Genomic DNA, 19013 nt, shown 5'->3' with positions numbered 1-19013 from the left:
GATGTAAAAAAAAAAAAAAATCAAAACTTTGTCAAGACTGAAAGGACATAGAGAAAAGTAATCTCATTAAGCAAAAAAAAAAAAGAAAAAAAAAAGAAGAGAAGATTGGCGTGACAATGGTCCAAGAAGAGAAAAGTTTGGATGGAATTTGTATGCAGCTGGAGAGGCTTGCGTGGAGTATTTCACCTTTTATGGTCATGATGGATTTTATCGAACGAACGAACGAGACTCTTGATATGGACTATCTTATAATATCCAATATAATTGATGGTCCAATTGAGGCTCATAGGTGGGCAGCCGGCGACGGTTCACGTTAATTGCGCTCTGTCGCATGTTTCGGGTTGGGTCGGAGGCAGAGGCGACAACGGCGGAGTCAGCTCCGGCGACGCTGAAGAGCCCCTAGTCAAGCCCATTTCACAAGACGGTGAATTCGGCGCGAGAGCGACCTGCGTCGGGCCGCACATTCAGGCGCGTTGCGCTCCTCCTGAGGTATTAACTAATATTCCAAAGCGTCAAGCATGGCTAACGGCCCGGCTTATATTGATAGCTCGATAAGATAAAGTGCCCGAGTGCATCTGATACTGCGTGGGCTGTTCAAAAAAGGCCCAAAGTGCATCATGGGACCTAATTCAGAGCCAGTCGAATCTTGATAAAGTGACATATCGTTCGCCCTTTGTAGGCCGGGCAATCCTGGGGTTTGGCTGACACAGTCGAATTCCAGTGGTGTAGGGCAAACTTATCGCTAGGCCCAGGGATCATATTCATCTTTGCAGCTCTTGATGCTGAAAATCCTACCCAACCATAATCCGATGATCGGGAGATATGAAGAGCTATTATCAACCTTTTCGATCCTTGTTGGTGGAAGATGGAGAGCCAATTTGCCATGGGGAAAGGCCGACCTGCATATAAAAAGAAGAGAAAGGCCCGCCAGATTGGCTCTTGCTAGGCTTTCTCCAATGCTTAAGTTAGGCAGATTGGAAAAACAGTGAGAAATAGAAAGATAAGATATAATGGAAGAAATTAGAGTAAAATGATCTCTCTGGATTGCTGGACCTTGATTGCTCAGTTCAGAGTGCTCGGCTCGAGACTTACCGATTGGAAGCTCGGCCGTCGGAGGCTCGGTGATTAGAAGCTTGGCTGTTGGAACCTCGATGAGGCTCAACGATCAAGGGTTTAGTCGTCGAAGGCTCAATCATCTAGTTGTAAGAGGCTTGACAATCGGGAGCTTAGCCATCGGAGGCTTGGTGATCGGGAGCTTGACCATCAGAGGCTCAGTGATTGGGAGCTTAGTTGTAAGAGGCTCGGTGATCAGAAACTTGACTGTTGGAGGCTCAGCCATTTGAAGTTTAGCCGTCAAAGGCTCGGCCTTCGAGATGTTGGGAGGCCTTGCAATGAGAGATTATGAGCCTCTTATCATGGAAGCTTGGAAGCCTCTCGCCGCCTGTCTCTTACCTTTGGGATTCTTTAGCTCTGTTTATATAGATGAGGGAGCATGGATTCGTTACGATTTAGAAGCAAAAGTCAAGAAATTGTTATATTCTTCTTCTTTGTCAGGATCCTATTAGAATTCAAATCTTCCATAATCTCTTTCCTTATTTAGATCCCACCAAGAATTTAATTTCTTTTCAACTCAAATTTTTCGCAATGCTTATCACGTGTCGTTCCGTAACAGAAAGGTGAGATTTAGGCTACATCACCTTCTATTTTCGGTCTTTGCTCTTAATTTTTGCCGGTATTGTGCACTTGCAAATACTAGTAAAAGCCTTATTCAAATCATGAGAATATCTTAAAAAAGAAAGAAAAAACTTAGTAAAAGCCTCGGCCTTCGCAGCATTAGTAATTGGAGTACTGTAAAAGAAAGTTGAGATCAAAACCTGCCTTCTTGAAGAATAAGGGGGGGTTTAGGGGCATTCAAAGAGGGCGAGCTTCTATTGAATCTAACTTGGGACAGAACATATTGAGTCACCTCGATAGTGATGGCTCTAACTTATTCTTCCATTCAATGCTATTTGAGCATGAAAAAGAGGCAGGTCATTTTCTCACTAACCTAACTGTTCGGAATCCAGTAGCTTTGCAAGAGCCTAGTGAAAAATTAATAATATTTTCTTTTCAACAATGTTTACGAGCTTCTTGGAAAAATTAATTTTTCTTTCAAAGCTTTAAAATCCCATGAATTAAAATGATTTTGAAATAAAAAATTATATTACCAACAGAAACATAAAACAATGTGGAAAAAGTAAATAACATGTGTTTATAAATATTCACTGTTGTACATTATAAGAATATCGGAATAAAACCTCAGTCATATCATACTAATATGTTTTAAATTTAAAAATTATATATATGTTACACATAAAAAATATAGTTTTGTTTTGCTCAGAAAAGAAATATAGATCTTTTGTTATAAACTTTTTGTGGAATTTGACAGAATATGGAAGAATCTTACAAAGGAAAAAAGTTATAAGATTACACTGATGAGCGTCACATGGGACTATTATCTTAGCATCTCGACCCAAAGTTTCTGCCAGCGCTCACGAATACGTCAATTTGAGACGGATAAAATTCTCACGTTCAGGCAATGAGATGTGCGCATCTCCTCACCCTCTGCGTTTGACCAAACAACCGATTACCACAAGCTGCAGCCCATCTCCATCAAAAATTTGAATTGTTAAAATTATCTGCTGAATTAGCCGGCCTTTTTTTTTTTTGGCTGAAAACAGAAGTATCATACATAACGTGTATGGATACAAAAAAAAAAATCAAAAAACAAAACTTTACGGAAATCGCCTGGCAAATCCGCCTCTTCCTCCCACAGGAGCTCTCCTGAATGGTTGGCAATAAAAGAAGCCATCCAATCCGCCGCTCTATTGGCCTCTCTGAATACATGCTTTACCTGAATCTTCAACCCGTCACAAGCTATAACCCAGATATCTCTCAGCAAGGGGTGGTAAGCACCGACCCCCCTCCCCCTCAAGACCTTCATAACATCTAATCACCATCGCAGAGTTCCCCTCTAAGAGGACATCTCTCCCTTGCAAAGCACGCCAAACATACCGCAGGTTAGACCATACCGCTCTCAGCTCTACTCCTGATATTGAGGTGTCGAACAGGTGGCAACCCCCAGCCGCAATTACCCTAGAGTCTGGGCCCCGGATGACGAAGCCCGCACCAGTGTTTCATATCAGAACTCAGTGTGGGCAATGAGGCATCTTGAAATTGGTCACAGCTAACATGGCAAACCGACTAATACGAGCTCACTATATAGCCACATGCCGGCCATTGAGAGCCTGCCACGCGGCCGACATATAAGGTGCATAGAGAGTCATTCAAATTTCGAACTCTCTTCCAGGTGATAACAGCTCGGCTCACGATCGTGAATAGTTTTCTTGCATGTACAACGTGCAAACTATCTACATGGCTGAATCATATGGTCGTGATCCTCATGCGAGATGAGCGGGTTGTTACCGTAACAACTAATATATACACTCGATTTGCTCGATAACGGATGCCAGCCCTCACCTATATAAAGCACACTTGAGAGCCCTCTGGGTAAATTCTTTTTAACCCTACCACCATGCTGCCACTTCGCTATCTCAGACCTCATCTATTCTCTAAGATGAACATGTAATATAGGTATTGGAGGGTCCCTATTAGGCACTCTGCGATAACTGGACTTTTGCATTTTTTTTTATTTCTGGTTGGATCGGGCACAGCAGCATTGGGCCAAGAGTGACCATCATCGAGCTCTTTCCTAGCAGCTCGAAGACCAATAGTAACTCCAAACCGACCCGGCCAGAACGGACAACCCGTCGAGCTTTCCAACCTTGCAGCCTGCTCGACACGAGGTCGGGCCAGATTTCAGCAGCAATAGGCAAAAATATAGTCCTAGCACATCTATTTTCTATACTTGCTTTCCTTGAGACCCATTTCTAAGTTGTGAGCTTGAAAACTTTCAACTGAACAGACAATAGCTCACTAAAAAATAACATAAACAATAAGATTATAGAATGGTACGCTATCCAAAATAGATCAAATGCACCAGCCCAGAACAAATACTAAAGAAAAAAATATTTGCGAAGAGAATTGCAAGAAGAAAATAATATTGAAGAGAGAATACTTGAAGGAGAACTAAAACAAAATTTTATTAATAAAATCTATAGCTAGAAGCTAACCTAATTTTCTCTCTCGCTATCATCCGGGATCAAAACCAAAGGACTTATAAAATACGGACCCTCACTATAACTTGCTACCAATATTTATAGGACAAGAATGCGGATATAAGATCAATTTCTCTATTGCATAAGAAATCATGGAGGAGTCCTCGACGGCATAAAAAAACAAGACTTAGATCCACGTATCCTTGTTCCGAAAAAAAAAGGCGGCCAACTACATCTCACCACAACATTTGAACTTTGAACTCATGAACCCTTCATTTTCCCAATAGGATGACGGCAGCCTTCCTATGTTACTTAAATAGTGATATCAATTTTATCCTTTTCCAAAACGGAGAAAACTAAAAATAGCTAAAGGATAAAACTTTGATAGTATATAAAAATATCTATTCTTGATGGGATACTAGGTAGAATAAATTAAAAATAGAATTCAAGTGGAAACCAACAATGATTCTCAAAAAACTGAAAAAGCTGACCCCATTTTCCATAACCAATACAACAAGATAAACATCATTCTCTCAATTTTGAAGTTGGTATTAGTCATTGGTCATGACTAATATTTTATCCTAGCAACACAGAGGGATGTTGAACTTCTCAAGTATCTAGTGAGATATCATCACACTGCGTAACTGCGTACTGAGATGGGATGGATACATTATCAAGTAAAATACCAACTTCTGTCCCATCACCATATCCTGGTTGACGGTATCTCCATTCCACTGCCATTTGTAAAACCTAACAAGTCAAATTGTGCACCTAATTTTACTGGAACACCGTCAAAGCATTCCCATCCTAGATATCTTCAAATTTGACTAATGTAACAGTTGTCATCCACCTCAGTACTCAGACGTCACTTATTTTGCGCAAAAGAAAAACCTCATCATCCAGATTTTCAGAAATTAAGATTACTACTTCTCAAAAAAAAAAGGGGAAATTAAGATTGCTAATATCCCATGAGTATCCTGCAACAATAAAAGCAAGAAAATAACATGATCTTTAATGACCCCGACAAATAAGAAAAACACTATTTAAGTCCTATATGCTGCAATATGAACGCATGCAGTTAAGAGAATACAAGTGGAATTGTTTATATATAACAATCTGCACCCAATTGTCTTATGAGTCTTTTTTGGAGGAAAGGCTCCCAACTCGGGCAATCTTCATCCACATCATCTGTTTAGTGTTCTCAACATAACTTACCACAAACTACTACATTCAAGTATTCCAACTCTACACCTACAGGTTTGATGTTGCAGAACCACCAATCATGGATCATTTCCTGGTCTCATCTACCCAAAAACAAAAGATGAGATGAAATGAATTAGTCGCAACTCTTATTAACAGAATACAACAAATGATTGAGGAGCAAAGGAATGGAATGATAGCAGTATGCAGATGGTATGCATGATTGTTGTTAGGAAATTTGGTGATCCAAGGCAAGTTGGTACCCAAGTTGGAGAGCTGTCTGCTGCTGGTGAGAGTAATGCTGATTGCTTTGCATTAGATTCATTGGCAGGAAGTTCCTTGAATCATATGGAGGCATGACCTCATATTCAGTCGTCGGGGGTAACATATTCATCTGTTGCTGTGCTCTCTCATTCTCGGTTATCTGTTTCCACATAAGCTACTTCTCAATTAAATGAGGTCACAAAGTGGAGAGAGAGAGGGAGAGAGAGGGAGAGGGGGGGGGGGGGGGGTAGACCTTGTTCCTTAGGTACATGTTCGCACTTTGCAGCTCCAACTCCTAAGAAATAATGAAACCAAAGTATTGTAGACAACAAAACAAAATAATGAGAAATCAAAATGCTCGAGACAGACTCGATCATTACCCTTTTCTGCATGTATTCAATTTCAGCAAGTAGCAACTCATTCTGACACAATAAAAAAACAGCCAATAAGAACAGATAGATGTGCAAAAGTAGAAGCAAATGCATGCAGAAGATTTTATGGCAAGTATTCTTCCTGGATGACTACCTTTTTAGTTCTTATTTTGTTTATGCCCTTTTCCAACCTACCCTCCAGCTGCTTCAGGTCCCGAAGGTTCATAGAGCCAAGAGACTCTCCCATCAAATTCCTACAAATCGAAGGACTCGTTAGAACCAGCAACTCCACAGCCCTAGAAGGACAATGCTAGCTCAAGCATGCACGTTACCTGTTTGAATTCTGTAGGTTGGTTATTTGCTGGCGCAGTTTTGATGATTCTTGTTGATAATACTAATATAGATCGTAAAGGGTTAAGGTTGTTATATGAGGAAATATATATGAAGGAATGTAATAATTTAAACTGCCAACTTGGAATATTAGCAGAAAACAGCATTTATTAGTTTGAAATTCAAAAGATAGTGTTCCATGAAAGATTTGATTGCCTAATGAAATGCAAGTTAAACATAGAAAGAACAATCAATTATATGAATGGAACTTTATATGTCAGCATTACAAACGATTAGATTGTTCACAATCAAGCACAAATAAGCAGTTTTAGTTAATCCGTATTGATTTAAGCACGGATCAGAGCAGAAGCAGACTTCAAATAATATTAGATAGCCAAGATTCTTTACTTTCATCTTTCTAAATGCGCTAATGATGCTACGATGATCGACTTTAACACAACATCTAGTAATTCTTGCATAATTGAGTGGACTGATGCAGTCTATAATCAAGCAACCAGATGCCCTTGTTATCCTCGAATGCTTTGATCTGTCACACTGCCAATCTATATAAGACCGCCGATGTGATTAAGCAGAAAGAAGATCACAAGAAAGTGCTTTCCATGCACAAACACTAAACCTAGATTGCTTTGAGAACTGACCATACATAGCCTAAGTTTCCTTTGAGAGACTTGGTAAGCATCAGCATTACACAGCTGTCTGCTCTTATTATAAGACCATCATTGTGATTTAGCTGTATTAACATCACAAGAAAGTGCTTTCCATGAGCAAACACATCAAATACTAAACATAGACTGCTTTGAGAACCAACCATGCACGGTTTATTTTTCCTTTTGAGATACTTGGTAAGCAACAGAACTGCAACAGCTATGTGTGTTGTTGTAAGAAATTCAAAATTTTGTTGGGCTCCATTTGTCTAATTGAAGTTCAAACTAGTTACGAACCATATATTTAACTTGCTATGACCATATCAAATGTGCATGTCATGTGCAGATGTGGAGGACAAATGTCCTTTTGTGCTCTAGTTGCCTCGAAACATAGACCTTGTCAGGAAACAGTAGCAGCATGGAAAATTTCAATTAGACTATTCCTCTATAACAATGGTTACATAATCAAAAGGCAAATATCTAAAGAGTGGAAGGTATGCAGAAGTGGTTATTTAAGTAGAGAACAAGACGAGAAGGAGATGATAGACGGGGACCAAAATATTATTGTATTCCGCTTCTGGTTCCACAATGGCCCTTTGTAACACTTTATATCAATGCATTACAATTTCCCGAAAGACAGAAGAAATGAGTACTTACATGGGTTCTAGAAAAACATCTTCTTGAACTTTCTCATCAATAAACAAACCTACAAATGTATGCACTTTATAGTTAAACAAATTGGTTTAATTTCAGACATCTCAACAAGTCGGGGCTTGGGAGTTGAGACATGCAAGAAGGTGCCAGTTGTGATTATATAGTCGATATTGATAAAATTGATAGGAAAGTACATTTGAGCCCTAATGGGAGAAAGTACCATCTAAGGATGCAAACTTTTGTCATGAAAAGTTTGACGGAAACAAATCCTTTTGCTCCTATATAACTACAAATGGAAGGAAAAGGTGAATAAATTCTCTAGCTGCCAACAGGCAACAATGATTAAGGGCCTTTTGATATTGCTTTTGTTTTCAAAAATCCAAGAAATAAAATGAACTATATTGAAAAAGCATGTACGATGAAACCCCATTGTTTTTTGAAACTGTTTGAAATTTTTTTAGAACTTTTGGTAGCAAAGATTCATTGCTTTTTTCATAAAAGAAAGAAAAATCAGAAGGTTAGAGAAAGTGCTATCTTCAACATCTATCTTCATATGGTATTTTACTAATTTGTACAGAAGCAAAAACACAAAAACAACAACACTAAATAGACCCTGAATTTTTCATGTTAAGGCTCATATTGTATGTCCTCATGAATACCTTTTACAGAATAAGATGGCAGAAAGACCTAGGGCTTACTAGGACAAGCAGGTGAGAACCCCGGATGGCTAATGTTTCCTAGAGATGGAGTTATCAGAAAAAGATGGAAGTGTTAATATGTTGAAGTTACCTTCTCTAAACAAAAGTTTTGGCATAAGGATGCAACACAGTTGAAATTTTTTCTTATTGCCATGAGGGTAGCTCTCCTATCTTGCATGTAGGGATGTTTTCATAGTGAAATGGATAGAATCCGGACATCATATTAGAAATTATATTTTGGGTATCCTTATGTGGCTTTTGCTGAAATTCTCACAGTAGATCGACTACGTAGATGAAACTACTTCAAATTTGCTGAGATTTGTAAGACATGTTTGGAAGCCTCTGAAAGTATGTAGGGAGAGAGTAAAAGTGAAACAAATGTTCAGAAATTACTAGCATGCATAAATCGTCAACTAACCAATTTGATATAGATAAAAATCAGAAAAATCTAGACACTGCTATTTTATTGTTAAAGTCTATATTGGGTGCATGAATGCGGCATGTAGTGGTGCATTGCAAGCCAGCCAAAAACCAAGGCCTCCCTACGTGTAAACTGCGCTGCTACTTTAATAAAAACTATTTCCTTTTAGACGCCCCTACTATTCCGTTCAACCATTCATCATCCTATCCACATAAAATATATACTTAAAATATTTCACCTCACTAAATACAAACAATTCAAACCAATTATCCAATCCTGGCCTCTTTTACAACCAACAATATTTAGCATAATATCATAGTATAGTAGTAATTTTTGGACTTCCATGGGAGTGGCCAAATTTGGGGGAGAATTTGATTCTAGTTATTCTTAAAAATTGCTAGCATTAGTTGATAAAAAAAAAGCAGAACCTGCCATTAACATAATTGAAGGATTGGCTGCTAGAAGGGATACCATGATCATCTTCAACAATAGTCCATCATTACCATAATACGTATGCAGTTATTTCTTTGAGAATATGTGCTTAATGTTAACGTAAGCTAGTAATCTCAAGAATTTTCAGCTGATAATCTGTTCAGATTCCCATTACTTATTGCGCTCAAAAAAAAAAAAAATCCCAATTGTATATTATCATATACCATGTAACTCAAGCAAAACCATTATAATCATTTGGCTCCAAATTATATTCTTAGCTGACAAAAGATAAGCTGGGCAAAGAGGATGTTGCTACTTGCTAGACCTGATTTGTGCACTTCTCCATTTGCTTAATTTATGCTTATGTGTGTGCCCTCAAATTTATGTGCCTTCGGTGACACAGCATCACTCACAAGACTAGCTAACTAAATAGTATATTCAACCAAAAGAACAAACGATGATGGTACCATCTTAAACTATGAGAAAAATGATATATAACAGGAGAAGAAAAAAAAAACAGGTGGGCTGCATGTCAAGAAAATGATATTAACCTTCCCAGAATATGGAATTGAAAATGGCTAGAACGATGATCAAATGTTGGACAAACAGATGTTCAAATATTATTTGCATGGAACAGGGAATTTTTTTTTAAAAAAATTTATCATGCATTTCTTTTGAAGAAGGCTTGAAGTGCTTTAGGATAGGGAGACATTTATGGGACCATCTTAATACTGATTTTTGCTTGTCCTGAAACCACTCTAGCTTTCCTAACTTATTTTATTTGGCTTAGAATGATAAAAAGAAAAATTGTGGTTGACCAATCTGACTGGGTCAATGATCAATCTGTACTGTGTCTTTGCTTTGGAAGGACTGCAAAATGACCACCTACTGTTACTATCGCAATGGCGCAGAATGATATCGAATGGTTGAAGGGAAATGAATGGGTTTTTCTCTCAGAAAATATTCCTCCTTGGAAGAATGTGGATTATGAAAATTTACATTACTTCTTAAAAGATTGGTAGTAAAAAATTAAGAATATTAGCAAGTTTATCTATCAAAATAAACCCTTAAATGCAGAAATTTATATGAAGAAAGGGAGGGTATCACATGTCCTAAGATTATTCACCACCCTTTCATAATTGTAACTTCTTTATCCTAGGATTAGTTTCTAATGTCTGTTCAAGATGAGAATTCTTTCTAGATACTAAGAAGTGTTCCCTTTGTTGTGTCCATGCATCGAAGAGAACAATCAAAGAAATTTATAATGGAACATTTATCAAGACAATGGACAGCAATATGCAAAGTGAACTATTAAAAAGTTCTTTGTCAACTTGAATAATGCAGATTATCCATCAGGAGACGTTTCTTGCTTCACTAATAATGAATTGGGAGGGAATGACTAGTGCACAGGTAGTGGTTATTCGACAAAATGTGTCTTCATGAAGGTTAAGCTTTAGGTTTTCACTTCATACAGATGAACTAAATATTGTATGAAAGAAAAGCCTCCGTAGTTGCTTTTTGTTGGCAAAGATCCTCCATTTTGGTAATATTTGTCCATTTTCAGTTTTTGGCTCTCATACTAGTAATAGTAACTCATGATAATAGGAGCTAGGGACATCAATACTACCAAGATACTCATTCTTTTGAGGAGATTAAGATAACAATCTAAAATGCATGAAGCAAGAGCTCCAAATTAGCATTTTGGCACTCTTGAGTTATCTTGAGAAGTTATCTTGATAAGTTTTTGTCATCCTTCTAGTATTCTAAAAGACCATTATGAGTGGAAAGTTAAAAATAGTCTTGGCCTACCCTCCGGTTTATGGAGAAGGCATCCTTACTGCTTATTGTATACAATGTAGGACTTCCTGGAAGGTTGTTTTTCACGCCAAATAGAGCCTAGAAAGGGAGAGTCCTAAGTTAAACTATGTAAAAGTATGAGGCCTTCAGGTAAGATCACCATGCTTCATATTAAGAAGAGAAAGTTAAAACTCTAAATCATATATCTATCTTCAGGTAGATTCTTTAAGATCCATGCCATGATAAGGACTACTTATTTGAAAGCATCTTACCATCAAAGGCTGGTGCATTTTTTTGTCAACAGGTTTATAATGATGGTTTCAATAACCCCAAGAGAACCGAGATGGAAAGACTTTATGTGCATTACTCCACTCAAATCAAGCGTATTCTCAATTAACAGTTGTGGTTAAGAAGTGAAAAACAAGGTCATTGGTGAGCTGATACAAACATTACTCTCCGCCTTTGGCCATAACGTTATTGGACCTTGTTTCTGTAGAGATATTCAGAGCTTTATATTATTCAATTGCTTCAAAGAAAGAACCTTCAAACATCTGAAAGAAGACCTTAATGTAAGTGGATTCTAAGGGCATTTTTTAAGGATCACTTTCAAGCGATATTTACTTTCAAGACATCACCATTATGGTACTTGAAGTATTTATAGACATCACAGATTCAAAAACTGGAAAATATGTTCAAGAAGAATTAAGCATACATGTATTAGTAAGTCGTATGATAATTATATCATTCTAAGCACGCATTCTATTATACAAAATCATGACACCTATAATTCAGAAAGATAAATGCTACAAGCAACAACTTGAATTAAAGATCAAATTAGAGAAGATTATTATAACAGAAACATTAGGGTCCTAATACTATTTTTCCTTCTAGCACTCATGTACCATTTAGACTTGCGAATCAACAAAAGTACTCCGCAAGTTTGCCAAAAAGAAAATCATGACACCTATAATTCAGAAAGATAAATGCTACAAGCAACAACTTGAATTAAAGATCAAATTAGAGAAGATAATTATAACAGAAACATTAGGGTCCTAATACTATTTTTTCTTCTAGCACTCATGTACCATTTAGACTTGCGAATCAACAAAAGTACTTTGCAAGTTTGCCAAAAAGAAAAGTGTGAACCGGTCATTTTGTGCACAATTGTTGATATTCGGGCATCACATAGAGAGGGATTAGCTAATATAGATGTATGATATATTGCTTTAAATGTTAGCTGATAGAAAGAAAGCTTCCGGTGCACATATATACTCTAGCAATGAGGATGAGAACGCATCTGGTGCTCACATATACTCTAGCAATGAGGATGAGCCAATGAACACAGCTCTCCAAATTTATGCTTGCATTATAAAAAGGTAAAGAAGTGAATTATGACAAGGGAGGTTACCTGGAAATTAGCTTCAGAGACAGATCCAGAGTTAGAGGTATCAGTACATGCTTTTTTGTACCTCTCGATAGTACCTTTCACACTGCACTCCCAGAATAACAACGTTAATCAAAACATTAAAAGTCATGTCTTTCAAAACCTTTCACTTCACTAGGACATATTCAGTTATATTGATTGCTTGATTACAATTATTCGTCCAGAATTTCACTTTCTTATGTTGCATTTCATGATAGTTCAATCTATTTTATCGACATATCATCTTACAAATAAAACTCAAAAAAAGGTCTCTGCTGTGATTGAATATTTCTGGGAATTTAACCAGTGCATCTTCCTTCCCATTTTCGGCCCAATATTTGATCTGACACAGTTAAGCATCAGTTGCAGCCTTCCAAGAGGGTGATTCGCGGGCTGATAAATGAAGGATTTCACCCTTTTCTATATGGTTAAAGATCTGTTATATGTTAAGCTTTCGCTAAATTAATAATCATTCTCTCATGATCTGTTACATTACTTGTCATGAAAAATAACAACATATTATTTTCAGTATTTATTTTGATATTTTGATTATGCAATCCTACACCTTTAAAGTTGAATTAAACAATTCTAGAAAAGAATGTGACCTTGTCCTTGCAAATATCTTGTGAGGTGAGGCATGGCGTGAAAGAAAATCTGCTCTTTGAAGAAAATATAAAGTTTACCTTTATATAATATCTTCCTCACAAGACACTAGAATATGATTGAATTTCTCAAACTACCCACTATACTTCAATCACATAATCTAACGTCTTCCATTTAAATTCATTGACCTTGCCCATTTTTTTGCTCTTAAAAAAATTTATGTTCCACTTATGGAATTTATCAAATATATTAGAATATTTTATTTCTTTTTATGATGACAACTTATCCAAAGGCTGAGATGATCTAAAATCAGTGGTTATATTGAAAAGTTTGATTATCTGCAACAGCCAGTTCATTTGAGCCATTCTCACATGCAAATCATTTATTTTATAGGAAAGATTGCAATGTCAAACTATGATCATGGTAGAAGAACTAATGTCGGACTAACAAGAGATAAATGTAAAAAGGATTAGCAAGTGTCCAACATTCAAAGCTTCCATGATGGTGATGTACACTCCTCAAAGAACATGTTGGTGTCAACTGGCCAAGTTGGTAAAGTCTCTTCTATTGATACAAGAAACTGGTGTTTGGTTCTTCCATCCCAGTTCCTTTTCCAAAAGAAATCTTGAAAGAAATATCCAATAATATATGTGATAAAAAAAAATCTCACCTGTGCTCAATAGTCTATTAGCATCCTAAGTACAAAGAAGTTCAACTAGCTAGTAAATTTGAAGGCCCTGAATCAACCAACGAAAGCAGTATAAATTTCATGCAAAGTTGGAATCGAAAAAAGATAATTCGGGACTAGAAGGGATGTAATGCTGTGGATAGATTTTACTAAACAGATGACTTGCTAATCTGCAATAACTTTAGTGGGAGTAGGTATTTCTGTATATTTGTAGGTATAGGAATTGATATGTTAATATGTTCATAGTTTTAGGAACTTTCATAAGGTTAATGAAGAATTTTATGGCTCATGGACATCAGTATTCTAATACTACTTTTCTTCAACATAGACTAGGCATCATTGTGAAACTAATCTATTGAATAGTTAAGTACTACAAGTATTACAACTATAATTTCAATTTGTCCATGCCAATATTGGCTTGAAATTAAGTCATCATCGGCCAGTAGCATGTTTCCCTAGCTACAAGCAAATGCTGCACTTCACAAAAATCTTAATCGAAGAGGTTTTCTTTTTTGCACAATCTTTAATGAAGCAACATAAGTCTAATGAATTGTAAATATATTGAGTATTTGCATTTAGTTATCCATACCCTTTCACAAAGAAGATGATCATACACTTATCAATAATTATTTAAGGGATTTTGAGTAAGCAAGAGCTAGCTATCAATAGAAAGATGAAGTATTAGAAAAAACAAATGACAAGCAACAGCCAAGCCTAAAAATGCCAAACAAACAATAAACTTGAGCATGTCATTTTAAAAACGTTTAGCATGTTTTTCCTATTTCTACTAATACTTCATCAAATTTATATAGATGGTAAAATTTAGCTGAATGTAGAAAAAATTCAAAACTAGGTTTTTCTCCTTGTTTGTGAAATAATTCCTGATAACGGGCATCAAATAAAAAGCATTGTGCAGGGCTGTAGTTGGATAAAGAATGATCTTGCACTGATTCAAACTGGAGTGATTCATCAATCTTCAAGTTCACAATGGTACTATTTTTATTTCATTATGAGAGAGAGAGAGAGAGAGAGAGAATTTCCTACTCTAAATTTTGTTCCATAATTAGGGGGAAAAAATGCAAAGTCAAGAAGGATATCTAGCCGACTTCTCATGCCTCAGCTCACAAATATTCAAGAAGAAAGGAAAAAATATTATTTTTTTCCAAAGAATAAATTACAAGAGCAACAACTTACCAAGATTTACTATATTACAAATTTATGGTACTTGAGTCGGTAGTTGTTCACATTAAAATATTGTGCATTCTTTTTTTTTTAATCAGAATTATGTTTCATTCTTAGAATCTGGAAGTTAGCACAACACTGGTAAGCTCCCTTCCACAAGGCTACTCAACGAAGTGATGGTATCTCTAACATTAGCCATGAAGAGATTAGCAGACAAGGTCTCCATTGATGTGGCCCTGATTGCTTGGTAGTAGATCATCGAAAGTCTTGGTTGTACCAAAGAAAAAAAAGAAGAAAGAAAAGAGTCTTTTTGGTACCATAAAGTTCAAATTTGAGAGTTTCTGTCTCAAAATAAAAAAAGGTTATCAGACTTCGTTGGCCAGTATGAGTCATTGATCAAGTAAAGTATAGGATATATAACATTAGGCAATATGGCTGATTTCAAGGAACTCAAAATGTTATCTTACTTTATTAAGCTTTCCTTATATATTTTGATATAGAGAGCTTGGATGCAGATGTTTGCTTTCAAAGAGACAAAATCAGAAGTTAGTTCATAAGAAATTATTGAAAACCCCCTAACTTACTTTTGCAAAGCCCATTAGAAAGAAAAATATTTTCTCTATCCTAAACCTATGGCTTCAATTGCTTGACAGGAACGACCCAATTTTAAGAACGTTCTAAGGTTAAATTAAACAAGAATGTTTTAATTGGTAGATCAAAAAGAAAACAGTAGCTAATAATTTTGGCAATGGAGCCCACACATGCAGAGACACAGCAAAAGCGTGTGATCACAAAATAGTGATATATCTTTTTTTTTACAAAAAACCAAAAACCTTTCTGCCCTTAGACATGGTGATTTTTAGAAATATTTTGCCACAAATCAGCTCAGGTCCTCAACGCACCGTTCAAACTTTGTACCCACAACCTCACAACAAACACACATTGTCATACCCCTTAGCATGCATTTTAATAGATCACGTATCCAACCAAAAAACATCCAAAAGATTTTGTCACTCGAGTGAATCAGACTGATTTCAAGATTCAGATCAGATGTCATCCAAAGTCTTGTCAAAGAAATATTTAATATTACCTACTTTCTATGTTCTTTTATATCCAGTTTAACTGGTTTTTACCAATCCCCAATCTCTTCGAACATAAAATAATAGAGTAAACTAATTGATTGTAGCAAACAAAAAAACAAATTGAATATATTAATCTACGAGGAGGAGAAAGGGTGGATGTCACCGCGCAAATAAATAAAATAATAACTTGGATTCCCAAAGCCCGAGTCCTGTCTTCCTTCACGCGACCTTTCTCTAACCTTAGTTTCCTCGAGGATCCGATTGGCTCCTCTCTGCCACGCTGGCACGCGATCCCACGATATGATTGGCCCGACCAGTTCCGCCCTAGAGACCGCCGTGCGCGGCCATCCCAGCTGGTCGCCGCACCCTTTACCTGCGGTGCAATCACCGTCTCCCACCCTCCTTTGCCCACCTCGATCGCCTCCACCCCCTGCCCTTCTTCTGACCCTCTTCTTCTCAGTCTCTGTCGTCTTTCCGTGCAAACCTCCCCGCAGTACAATCACCCCATTGGCTTCCCAGTCCAGTCCTCCTCCGTACCCCTTCGACTCCCTCAAAATATTATATCTTTCGACGGAGAGGTGGGAGCGAGGGGGGAGAGGGAGAGAGAGTCTTGAGGGGGTTGCAGAGATGGTGTCAGAACGGGAAGAAGTGAAGGGCTCCCTCCTAAGATTCATGGTAGCTAGCAACTAGTAACATACGTAGAGAGAGAAAGGGACAGAGGGGTAGAATGGGAAAGCAGGGTTTCAAAGAAACCCTAATCCGCACCGGAGAAACCCTAACCGGCCATTGGTCGCAATGGGTAATGAGACAGGAATAGAGGAATGACGTGTGAGAAGGAGGGGAGTACTTTGGCTAAGGAATGGGGTAATGGAAGCGTGACAGCTCCAAGCAGGCTTTCTTACGCTGATGGGTGACGTGAAGAGAGAGAGAGAGAGAGAGAGAGAGAGAGAGAGAGAGAGAGAGAGAGAGGGTTTTGAGAGAGAGGGAGGATGAGAGGAGTATAGCAGAGGGAGGAAATGGCAAGGCTGAGATCAAAAGGGGAGGGAGGGATTTGTTTCCCATAATACCAATACCCCAACCACTCCAAGCCCCCATCCTTAATAACCTCACCTTACTATTCCTACCACTCCTCTTTCCACAGATCTATGCTTCCAGCCAAGAAAGCATGGAAAGGGAACAAAAGAGAAAGAATTTTATTTTATAATAAGAGATGGATCTCCAAACAGGAAGCTTACACAATTACACCACCACATCGGTGAGAAAGGAAAGCGAATTAATAGAGGAAGAAAAGAACAGGACCACCAGGCTAGCAAATGTAAGCTCAGCACCGCACTGTACTAAATCTATGTAAACATCCTAGCACTCACAGGATGGGTTTCCCCCCATGCTGTTAGATCTACCACCAGTTCAGATCTAACTACAGAAAACCAAAAGGAACAAACAACAAAAACAAACCCCATCAGCAATCCAACAAGTCCTAAAGAAAATAATTCCCTTTTCCTTTCAGAAAAAGTTGAAACATGGAAGCTGCAGACTATTTTCCCCAGCAAAAAAAAGTGGCTCGTTTTGGCATGGAAGTGAAGCAAGAGGGAGGCTGGTAGCCACGGTAGATCATCAAAGATGTCAAAGAACATCACCTATCGTTGGCATACTCGTAGAGGCGGCCGCGGGTCGAGAAGATGACGAGAGCAACCTCCGCGTCGCAGAGCACGGACAATTCATAGGCCTTTTTGAGCAGGCCATTGCGGCGCTTGCAGAAGGTCACCTGCCGGTTGGTTGTGTTCTCTATCCTCTTGATCTCGATCTTTCCCCGTCCCATCTTCTCCGGCCGCTCCAGTGTAGCTGCTTCTTCGATCCTGTCTTCGCCTGAAAGAAACAAAAGAAAGGACCGGTGTGGAAGGTGAAGAGCAGAAATTGGAAGCCAATCACGATGGCTGACTTCTTATAATACAGCTAGCAACGGCAAATGGGTAAGGGATGGAACTGGGATCTGAACGGAGAAATGATCACTCTTCTTTTTTATACATAATTTTTCTTTTCCTTTTTACTTACCGGTATAAGATGGGAAGGTGGAGGAGTGGGGTGGTTAGGGGAAGGAGAAAGTCTGAGGAAAAGAAAAAAAAAAAGAGAGAGAGCAATTCTAACTGGAGTCTGTCCTTGGCCTCTTTCTATCCTCTCTAGAAAGAGAGATGCTTAGAGTGGGAGGAGGGTCGCTTTTGGATACCGGAGAGGTTATTTATAGACTTGGAGAACCAACCCTCCTTCCTTCCACTTGTCGTTCCTCCACTCCGCTCTATTATTTCTTCTCTCTCAATCTATGTGCTCCTATCTGTATAGCAGCAAATGCAAAGCAAGGACCAGTTATTGATTCATCTCCCTTGTCATCAGTTTCATGGATGGGATGATGGTGGGGACTGGGGACGAGAGAGAGAGAGAGAGGAACTTTGAGAACGTGAATGGGCTGTGAATGCGACGTTGTGCTGAGTTGCACTAAAACTAATGTTACTGCAGAAAAGTAAAACGGAGGGTGGGGACTGGGGCGAAGGGGGCTGCACTGTCCTTTCATTTCTTCCCTCTTGATTGATGTTTTCTTTGCCATCATCCAAGAGATGAGGGGTTCCGAACCTAGTGGGATTTTTAATTGGGGAATGCGACATCTAACTCTACTGCACTAACCTCCTCCCATCTGCTCATTTTTCTTTGTATGCTTCTACTATCACAAATAGTTACGAGTTCCTGCCCTCCATCTTCCCCGGATCTTGCCTCATTATGTGGCCTTGGCTTTCTGATCATGTTGCCTCTGGTGGGGTTCACTTCCACCACTTCCCAAGGGTCCTCTGGTTCACGTTTTGATCTCAAACGACCAAATCAAAGGTTCCACAGTGGATTGATGACCAACAGTCTCTAAACGCTCGATCGATTTGTAGCAGAAACGGCAATGACATGTCGTTGTTGTATACCGACACCCTCAATGATTCCACCCCACTATTGTAGAAAATGCCATGACATCTTGTTGTACAATGCCGAATTATTTCTCTTTTGCTTA

The 19013-nt window shown here is 38.2% G+C and overlaps 1 protein-coding gene across 2 annotated transcripts; it reads right to left on the bottom strand.

The window, feature by feature from the left end:
• Window positions 1–5084: 5084 nt before the first annotated feature.
• On the bottom strand, window positions 5085–18441 carry LOC103710257 (floral homeotic protein AGAMOUS-like). Of its 2 annotated transcripts, none has more exons than XM_008795918.5 (9): window positions 18020–18441; window positions 17605–17833; window positions 12398–12479; window positions 6325–6386; window positions 6147–6246; window positions 6002–6043; window positions 5875–5916; window positions 5621–5781; window positions 5085–5461 (listed from the first exon to the last, which is right to left on the bottom strand). In XM_008795918.5, the coding sequence occupies exons 2-9, from the start codon at window positions 17784–17786 to the stop codon at window positions 5458–5460; spliced, it is 675 nt and encodes a 224-aa protein (XP_008794140.2). In that variant the 5' UTR covers window positions 17787–17833; window positions 18020–18441; the 3' UTR covers window positions 5085–5457. The 2 variants fall into 2 exon arrangements, with proteins under 2 accessions (XP_008794140.2, XP_017699065.2); XM_017843576.4 differs by having other exon boundaries at window positions 18113–18432.
• Window positions 18442–19013: the final 572 nt, after the last annotated feature.

The sequence above is a fragment of the Phoenix dactylifera genome, chromosome 12 (assembly GCF_051530095.1).
Source record: "Phoenix dactylifera cultivar Ajwa chromosome 12, Ajwa_hap1_PhDact_Kaust_v1.1, whole genome shotgun sequence".
NCBI classification, from domain to species: domain Eukaryota; kingdom Viridiplantae; phylum Streptophyta; class Magnoliopsida; order Arecales; family Arecaceae; genus Phoenix; species Phoenix dactylifera.
Note: the sequence above shows the minus strand (reverse complement) of the source record. Positions and strands in the feature narration are given on the sequence as shown.

Coding starts and splice junctions, on each gene's coding strand:
- LOC103710257 (XM_008795918.5), bottom strand. CDS start 17,786: ATGGGACGGGGAAAGATCGAGATCAAGAGGATAGAGAACACAACCAAC. Junction 12,480..17,604: donor TACGAGTATGCCAACGATAG/GTGATGTTCTTT, acceptor CTGGGAGTGCAG/TGTGAAAGGTACTATCGAGA. Junction 6,387..12,397: donor TCTCTGAAGCTAATTTCCAG/GTAACCTCCCTT, acceptor GATCTATATTAG/TATTATCAACAAGAATCATC.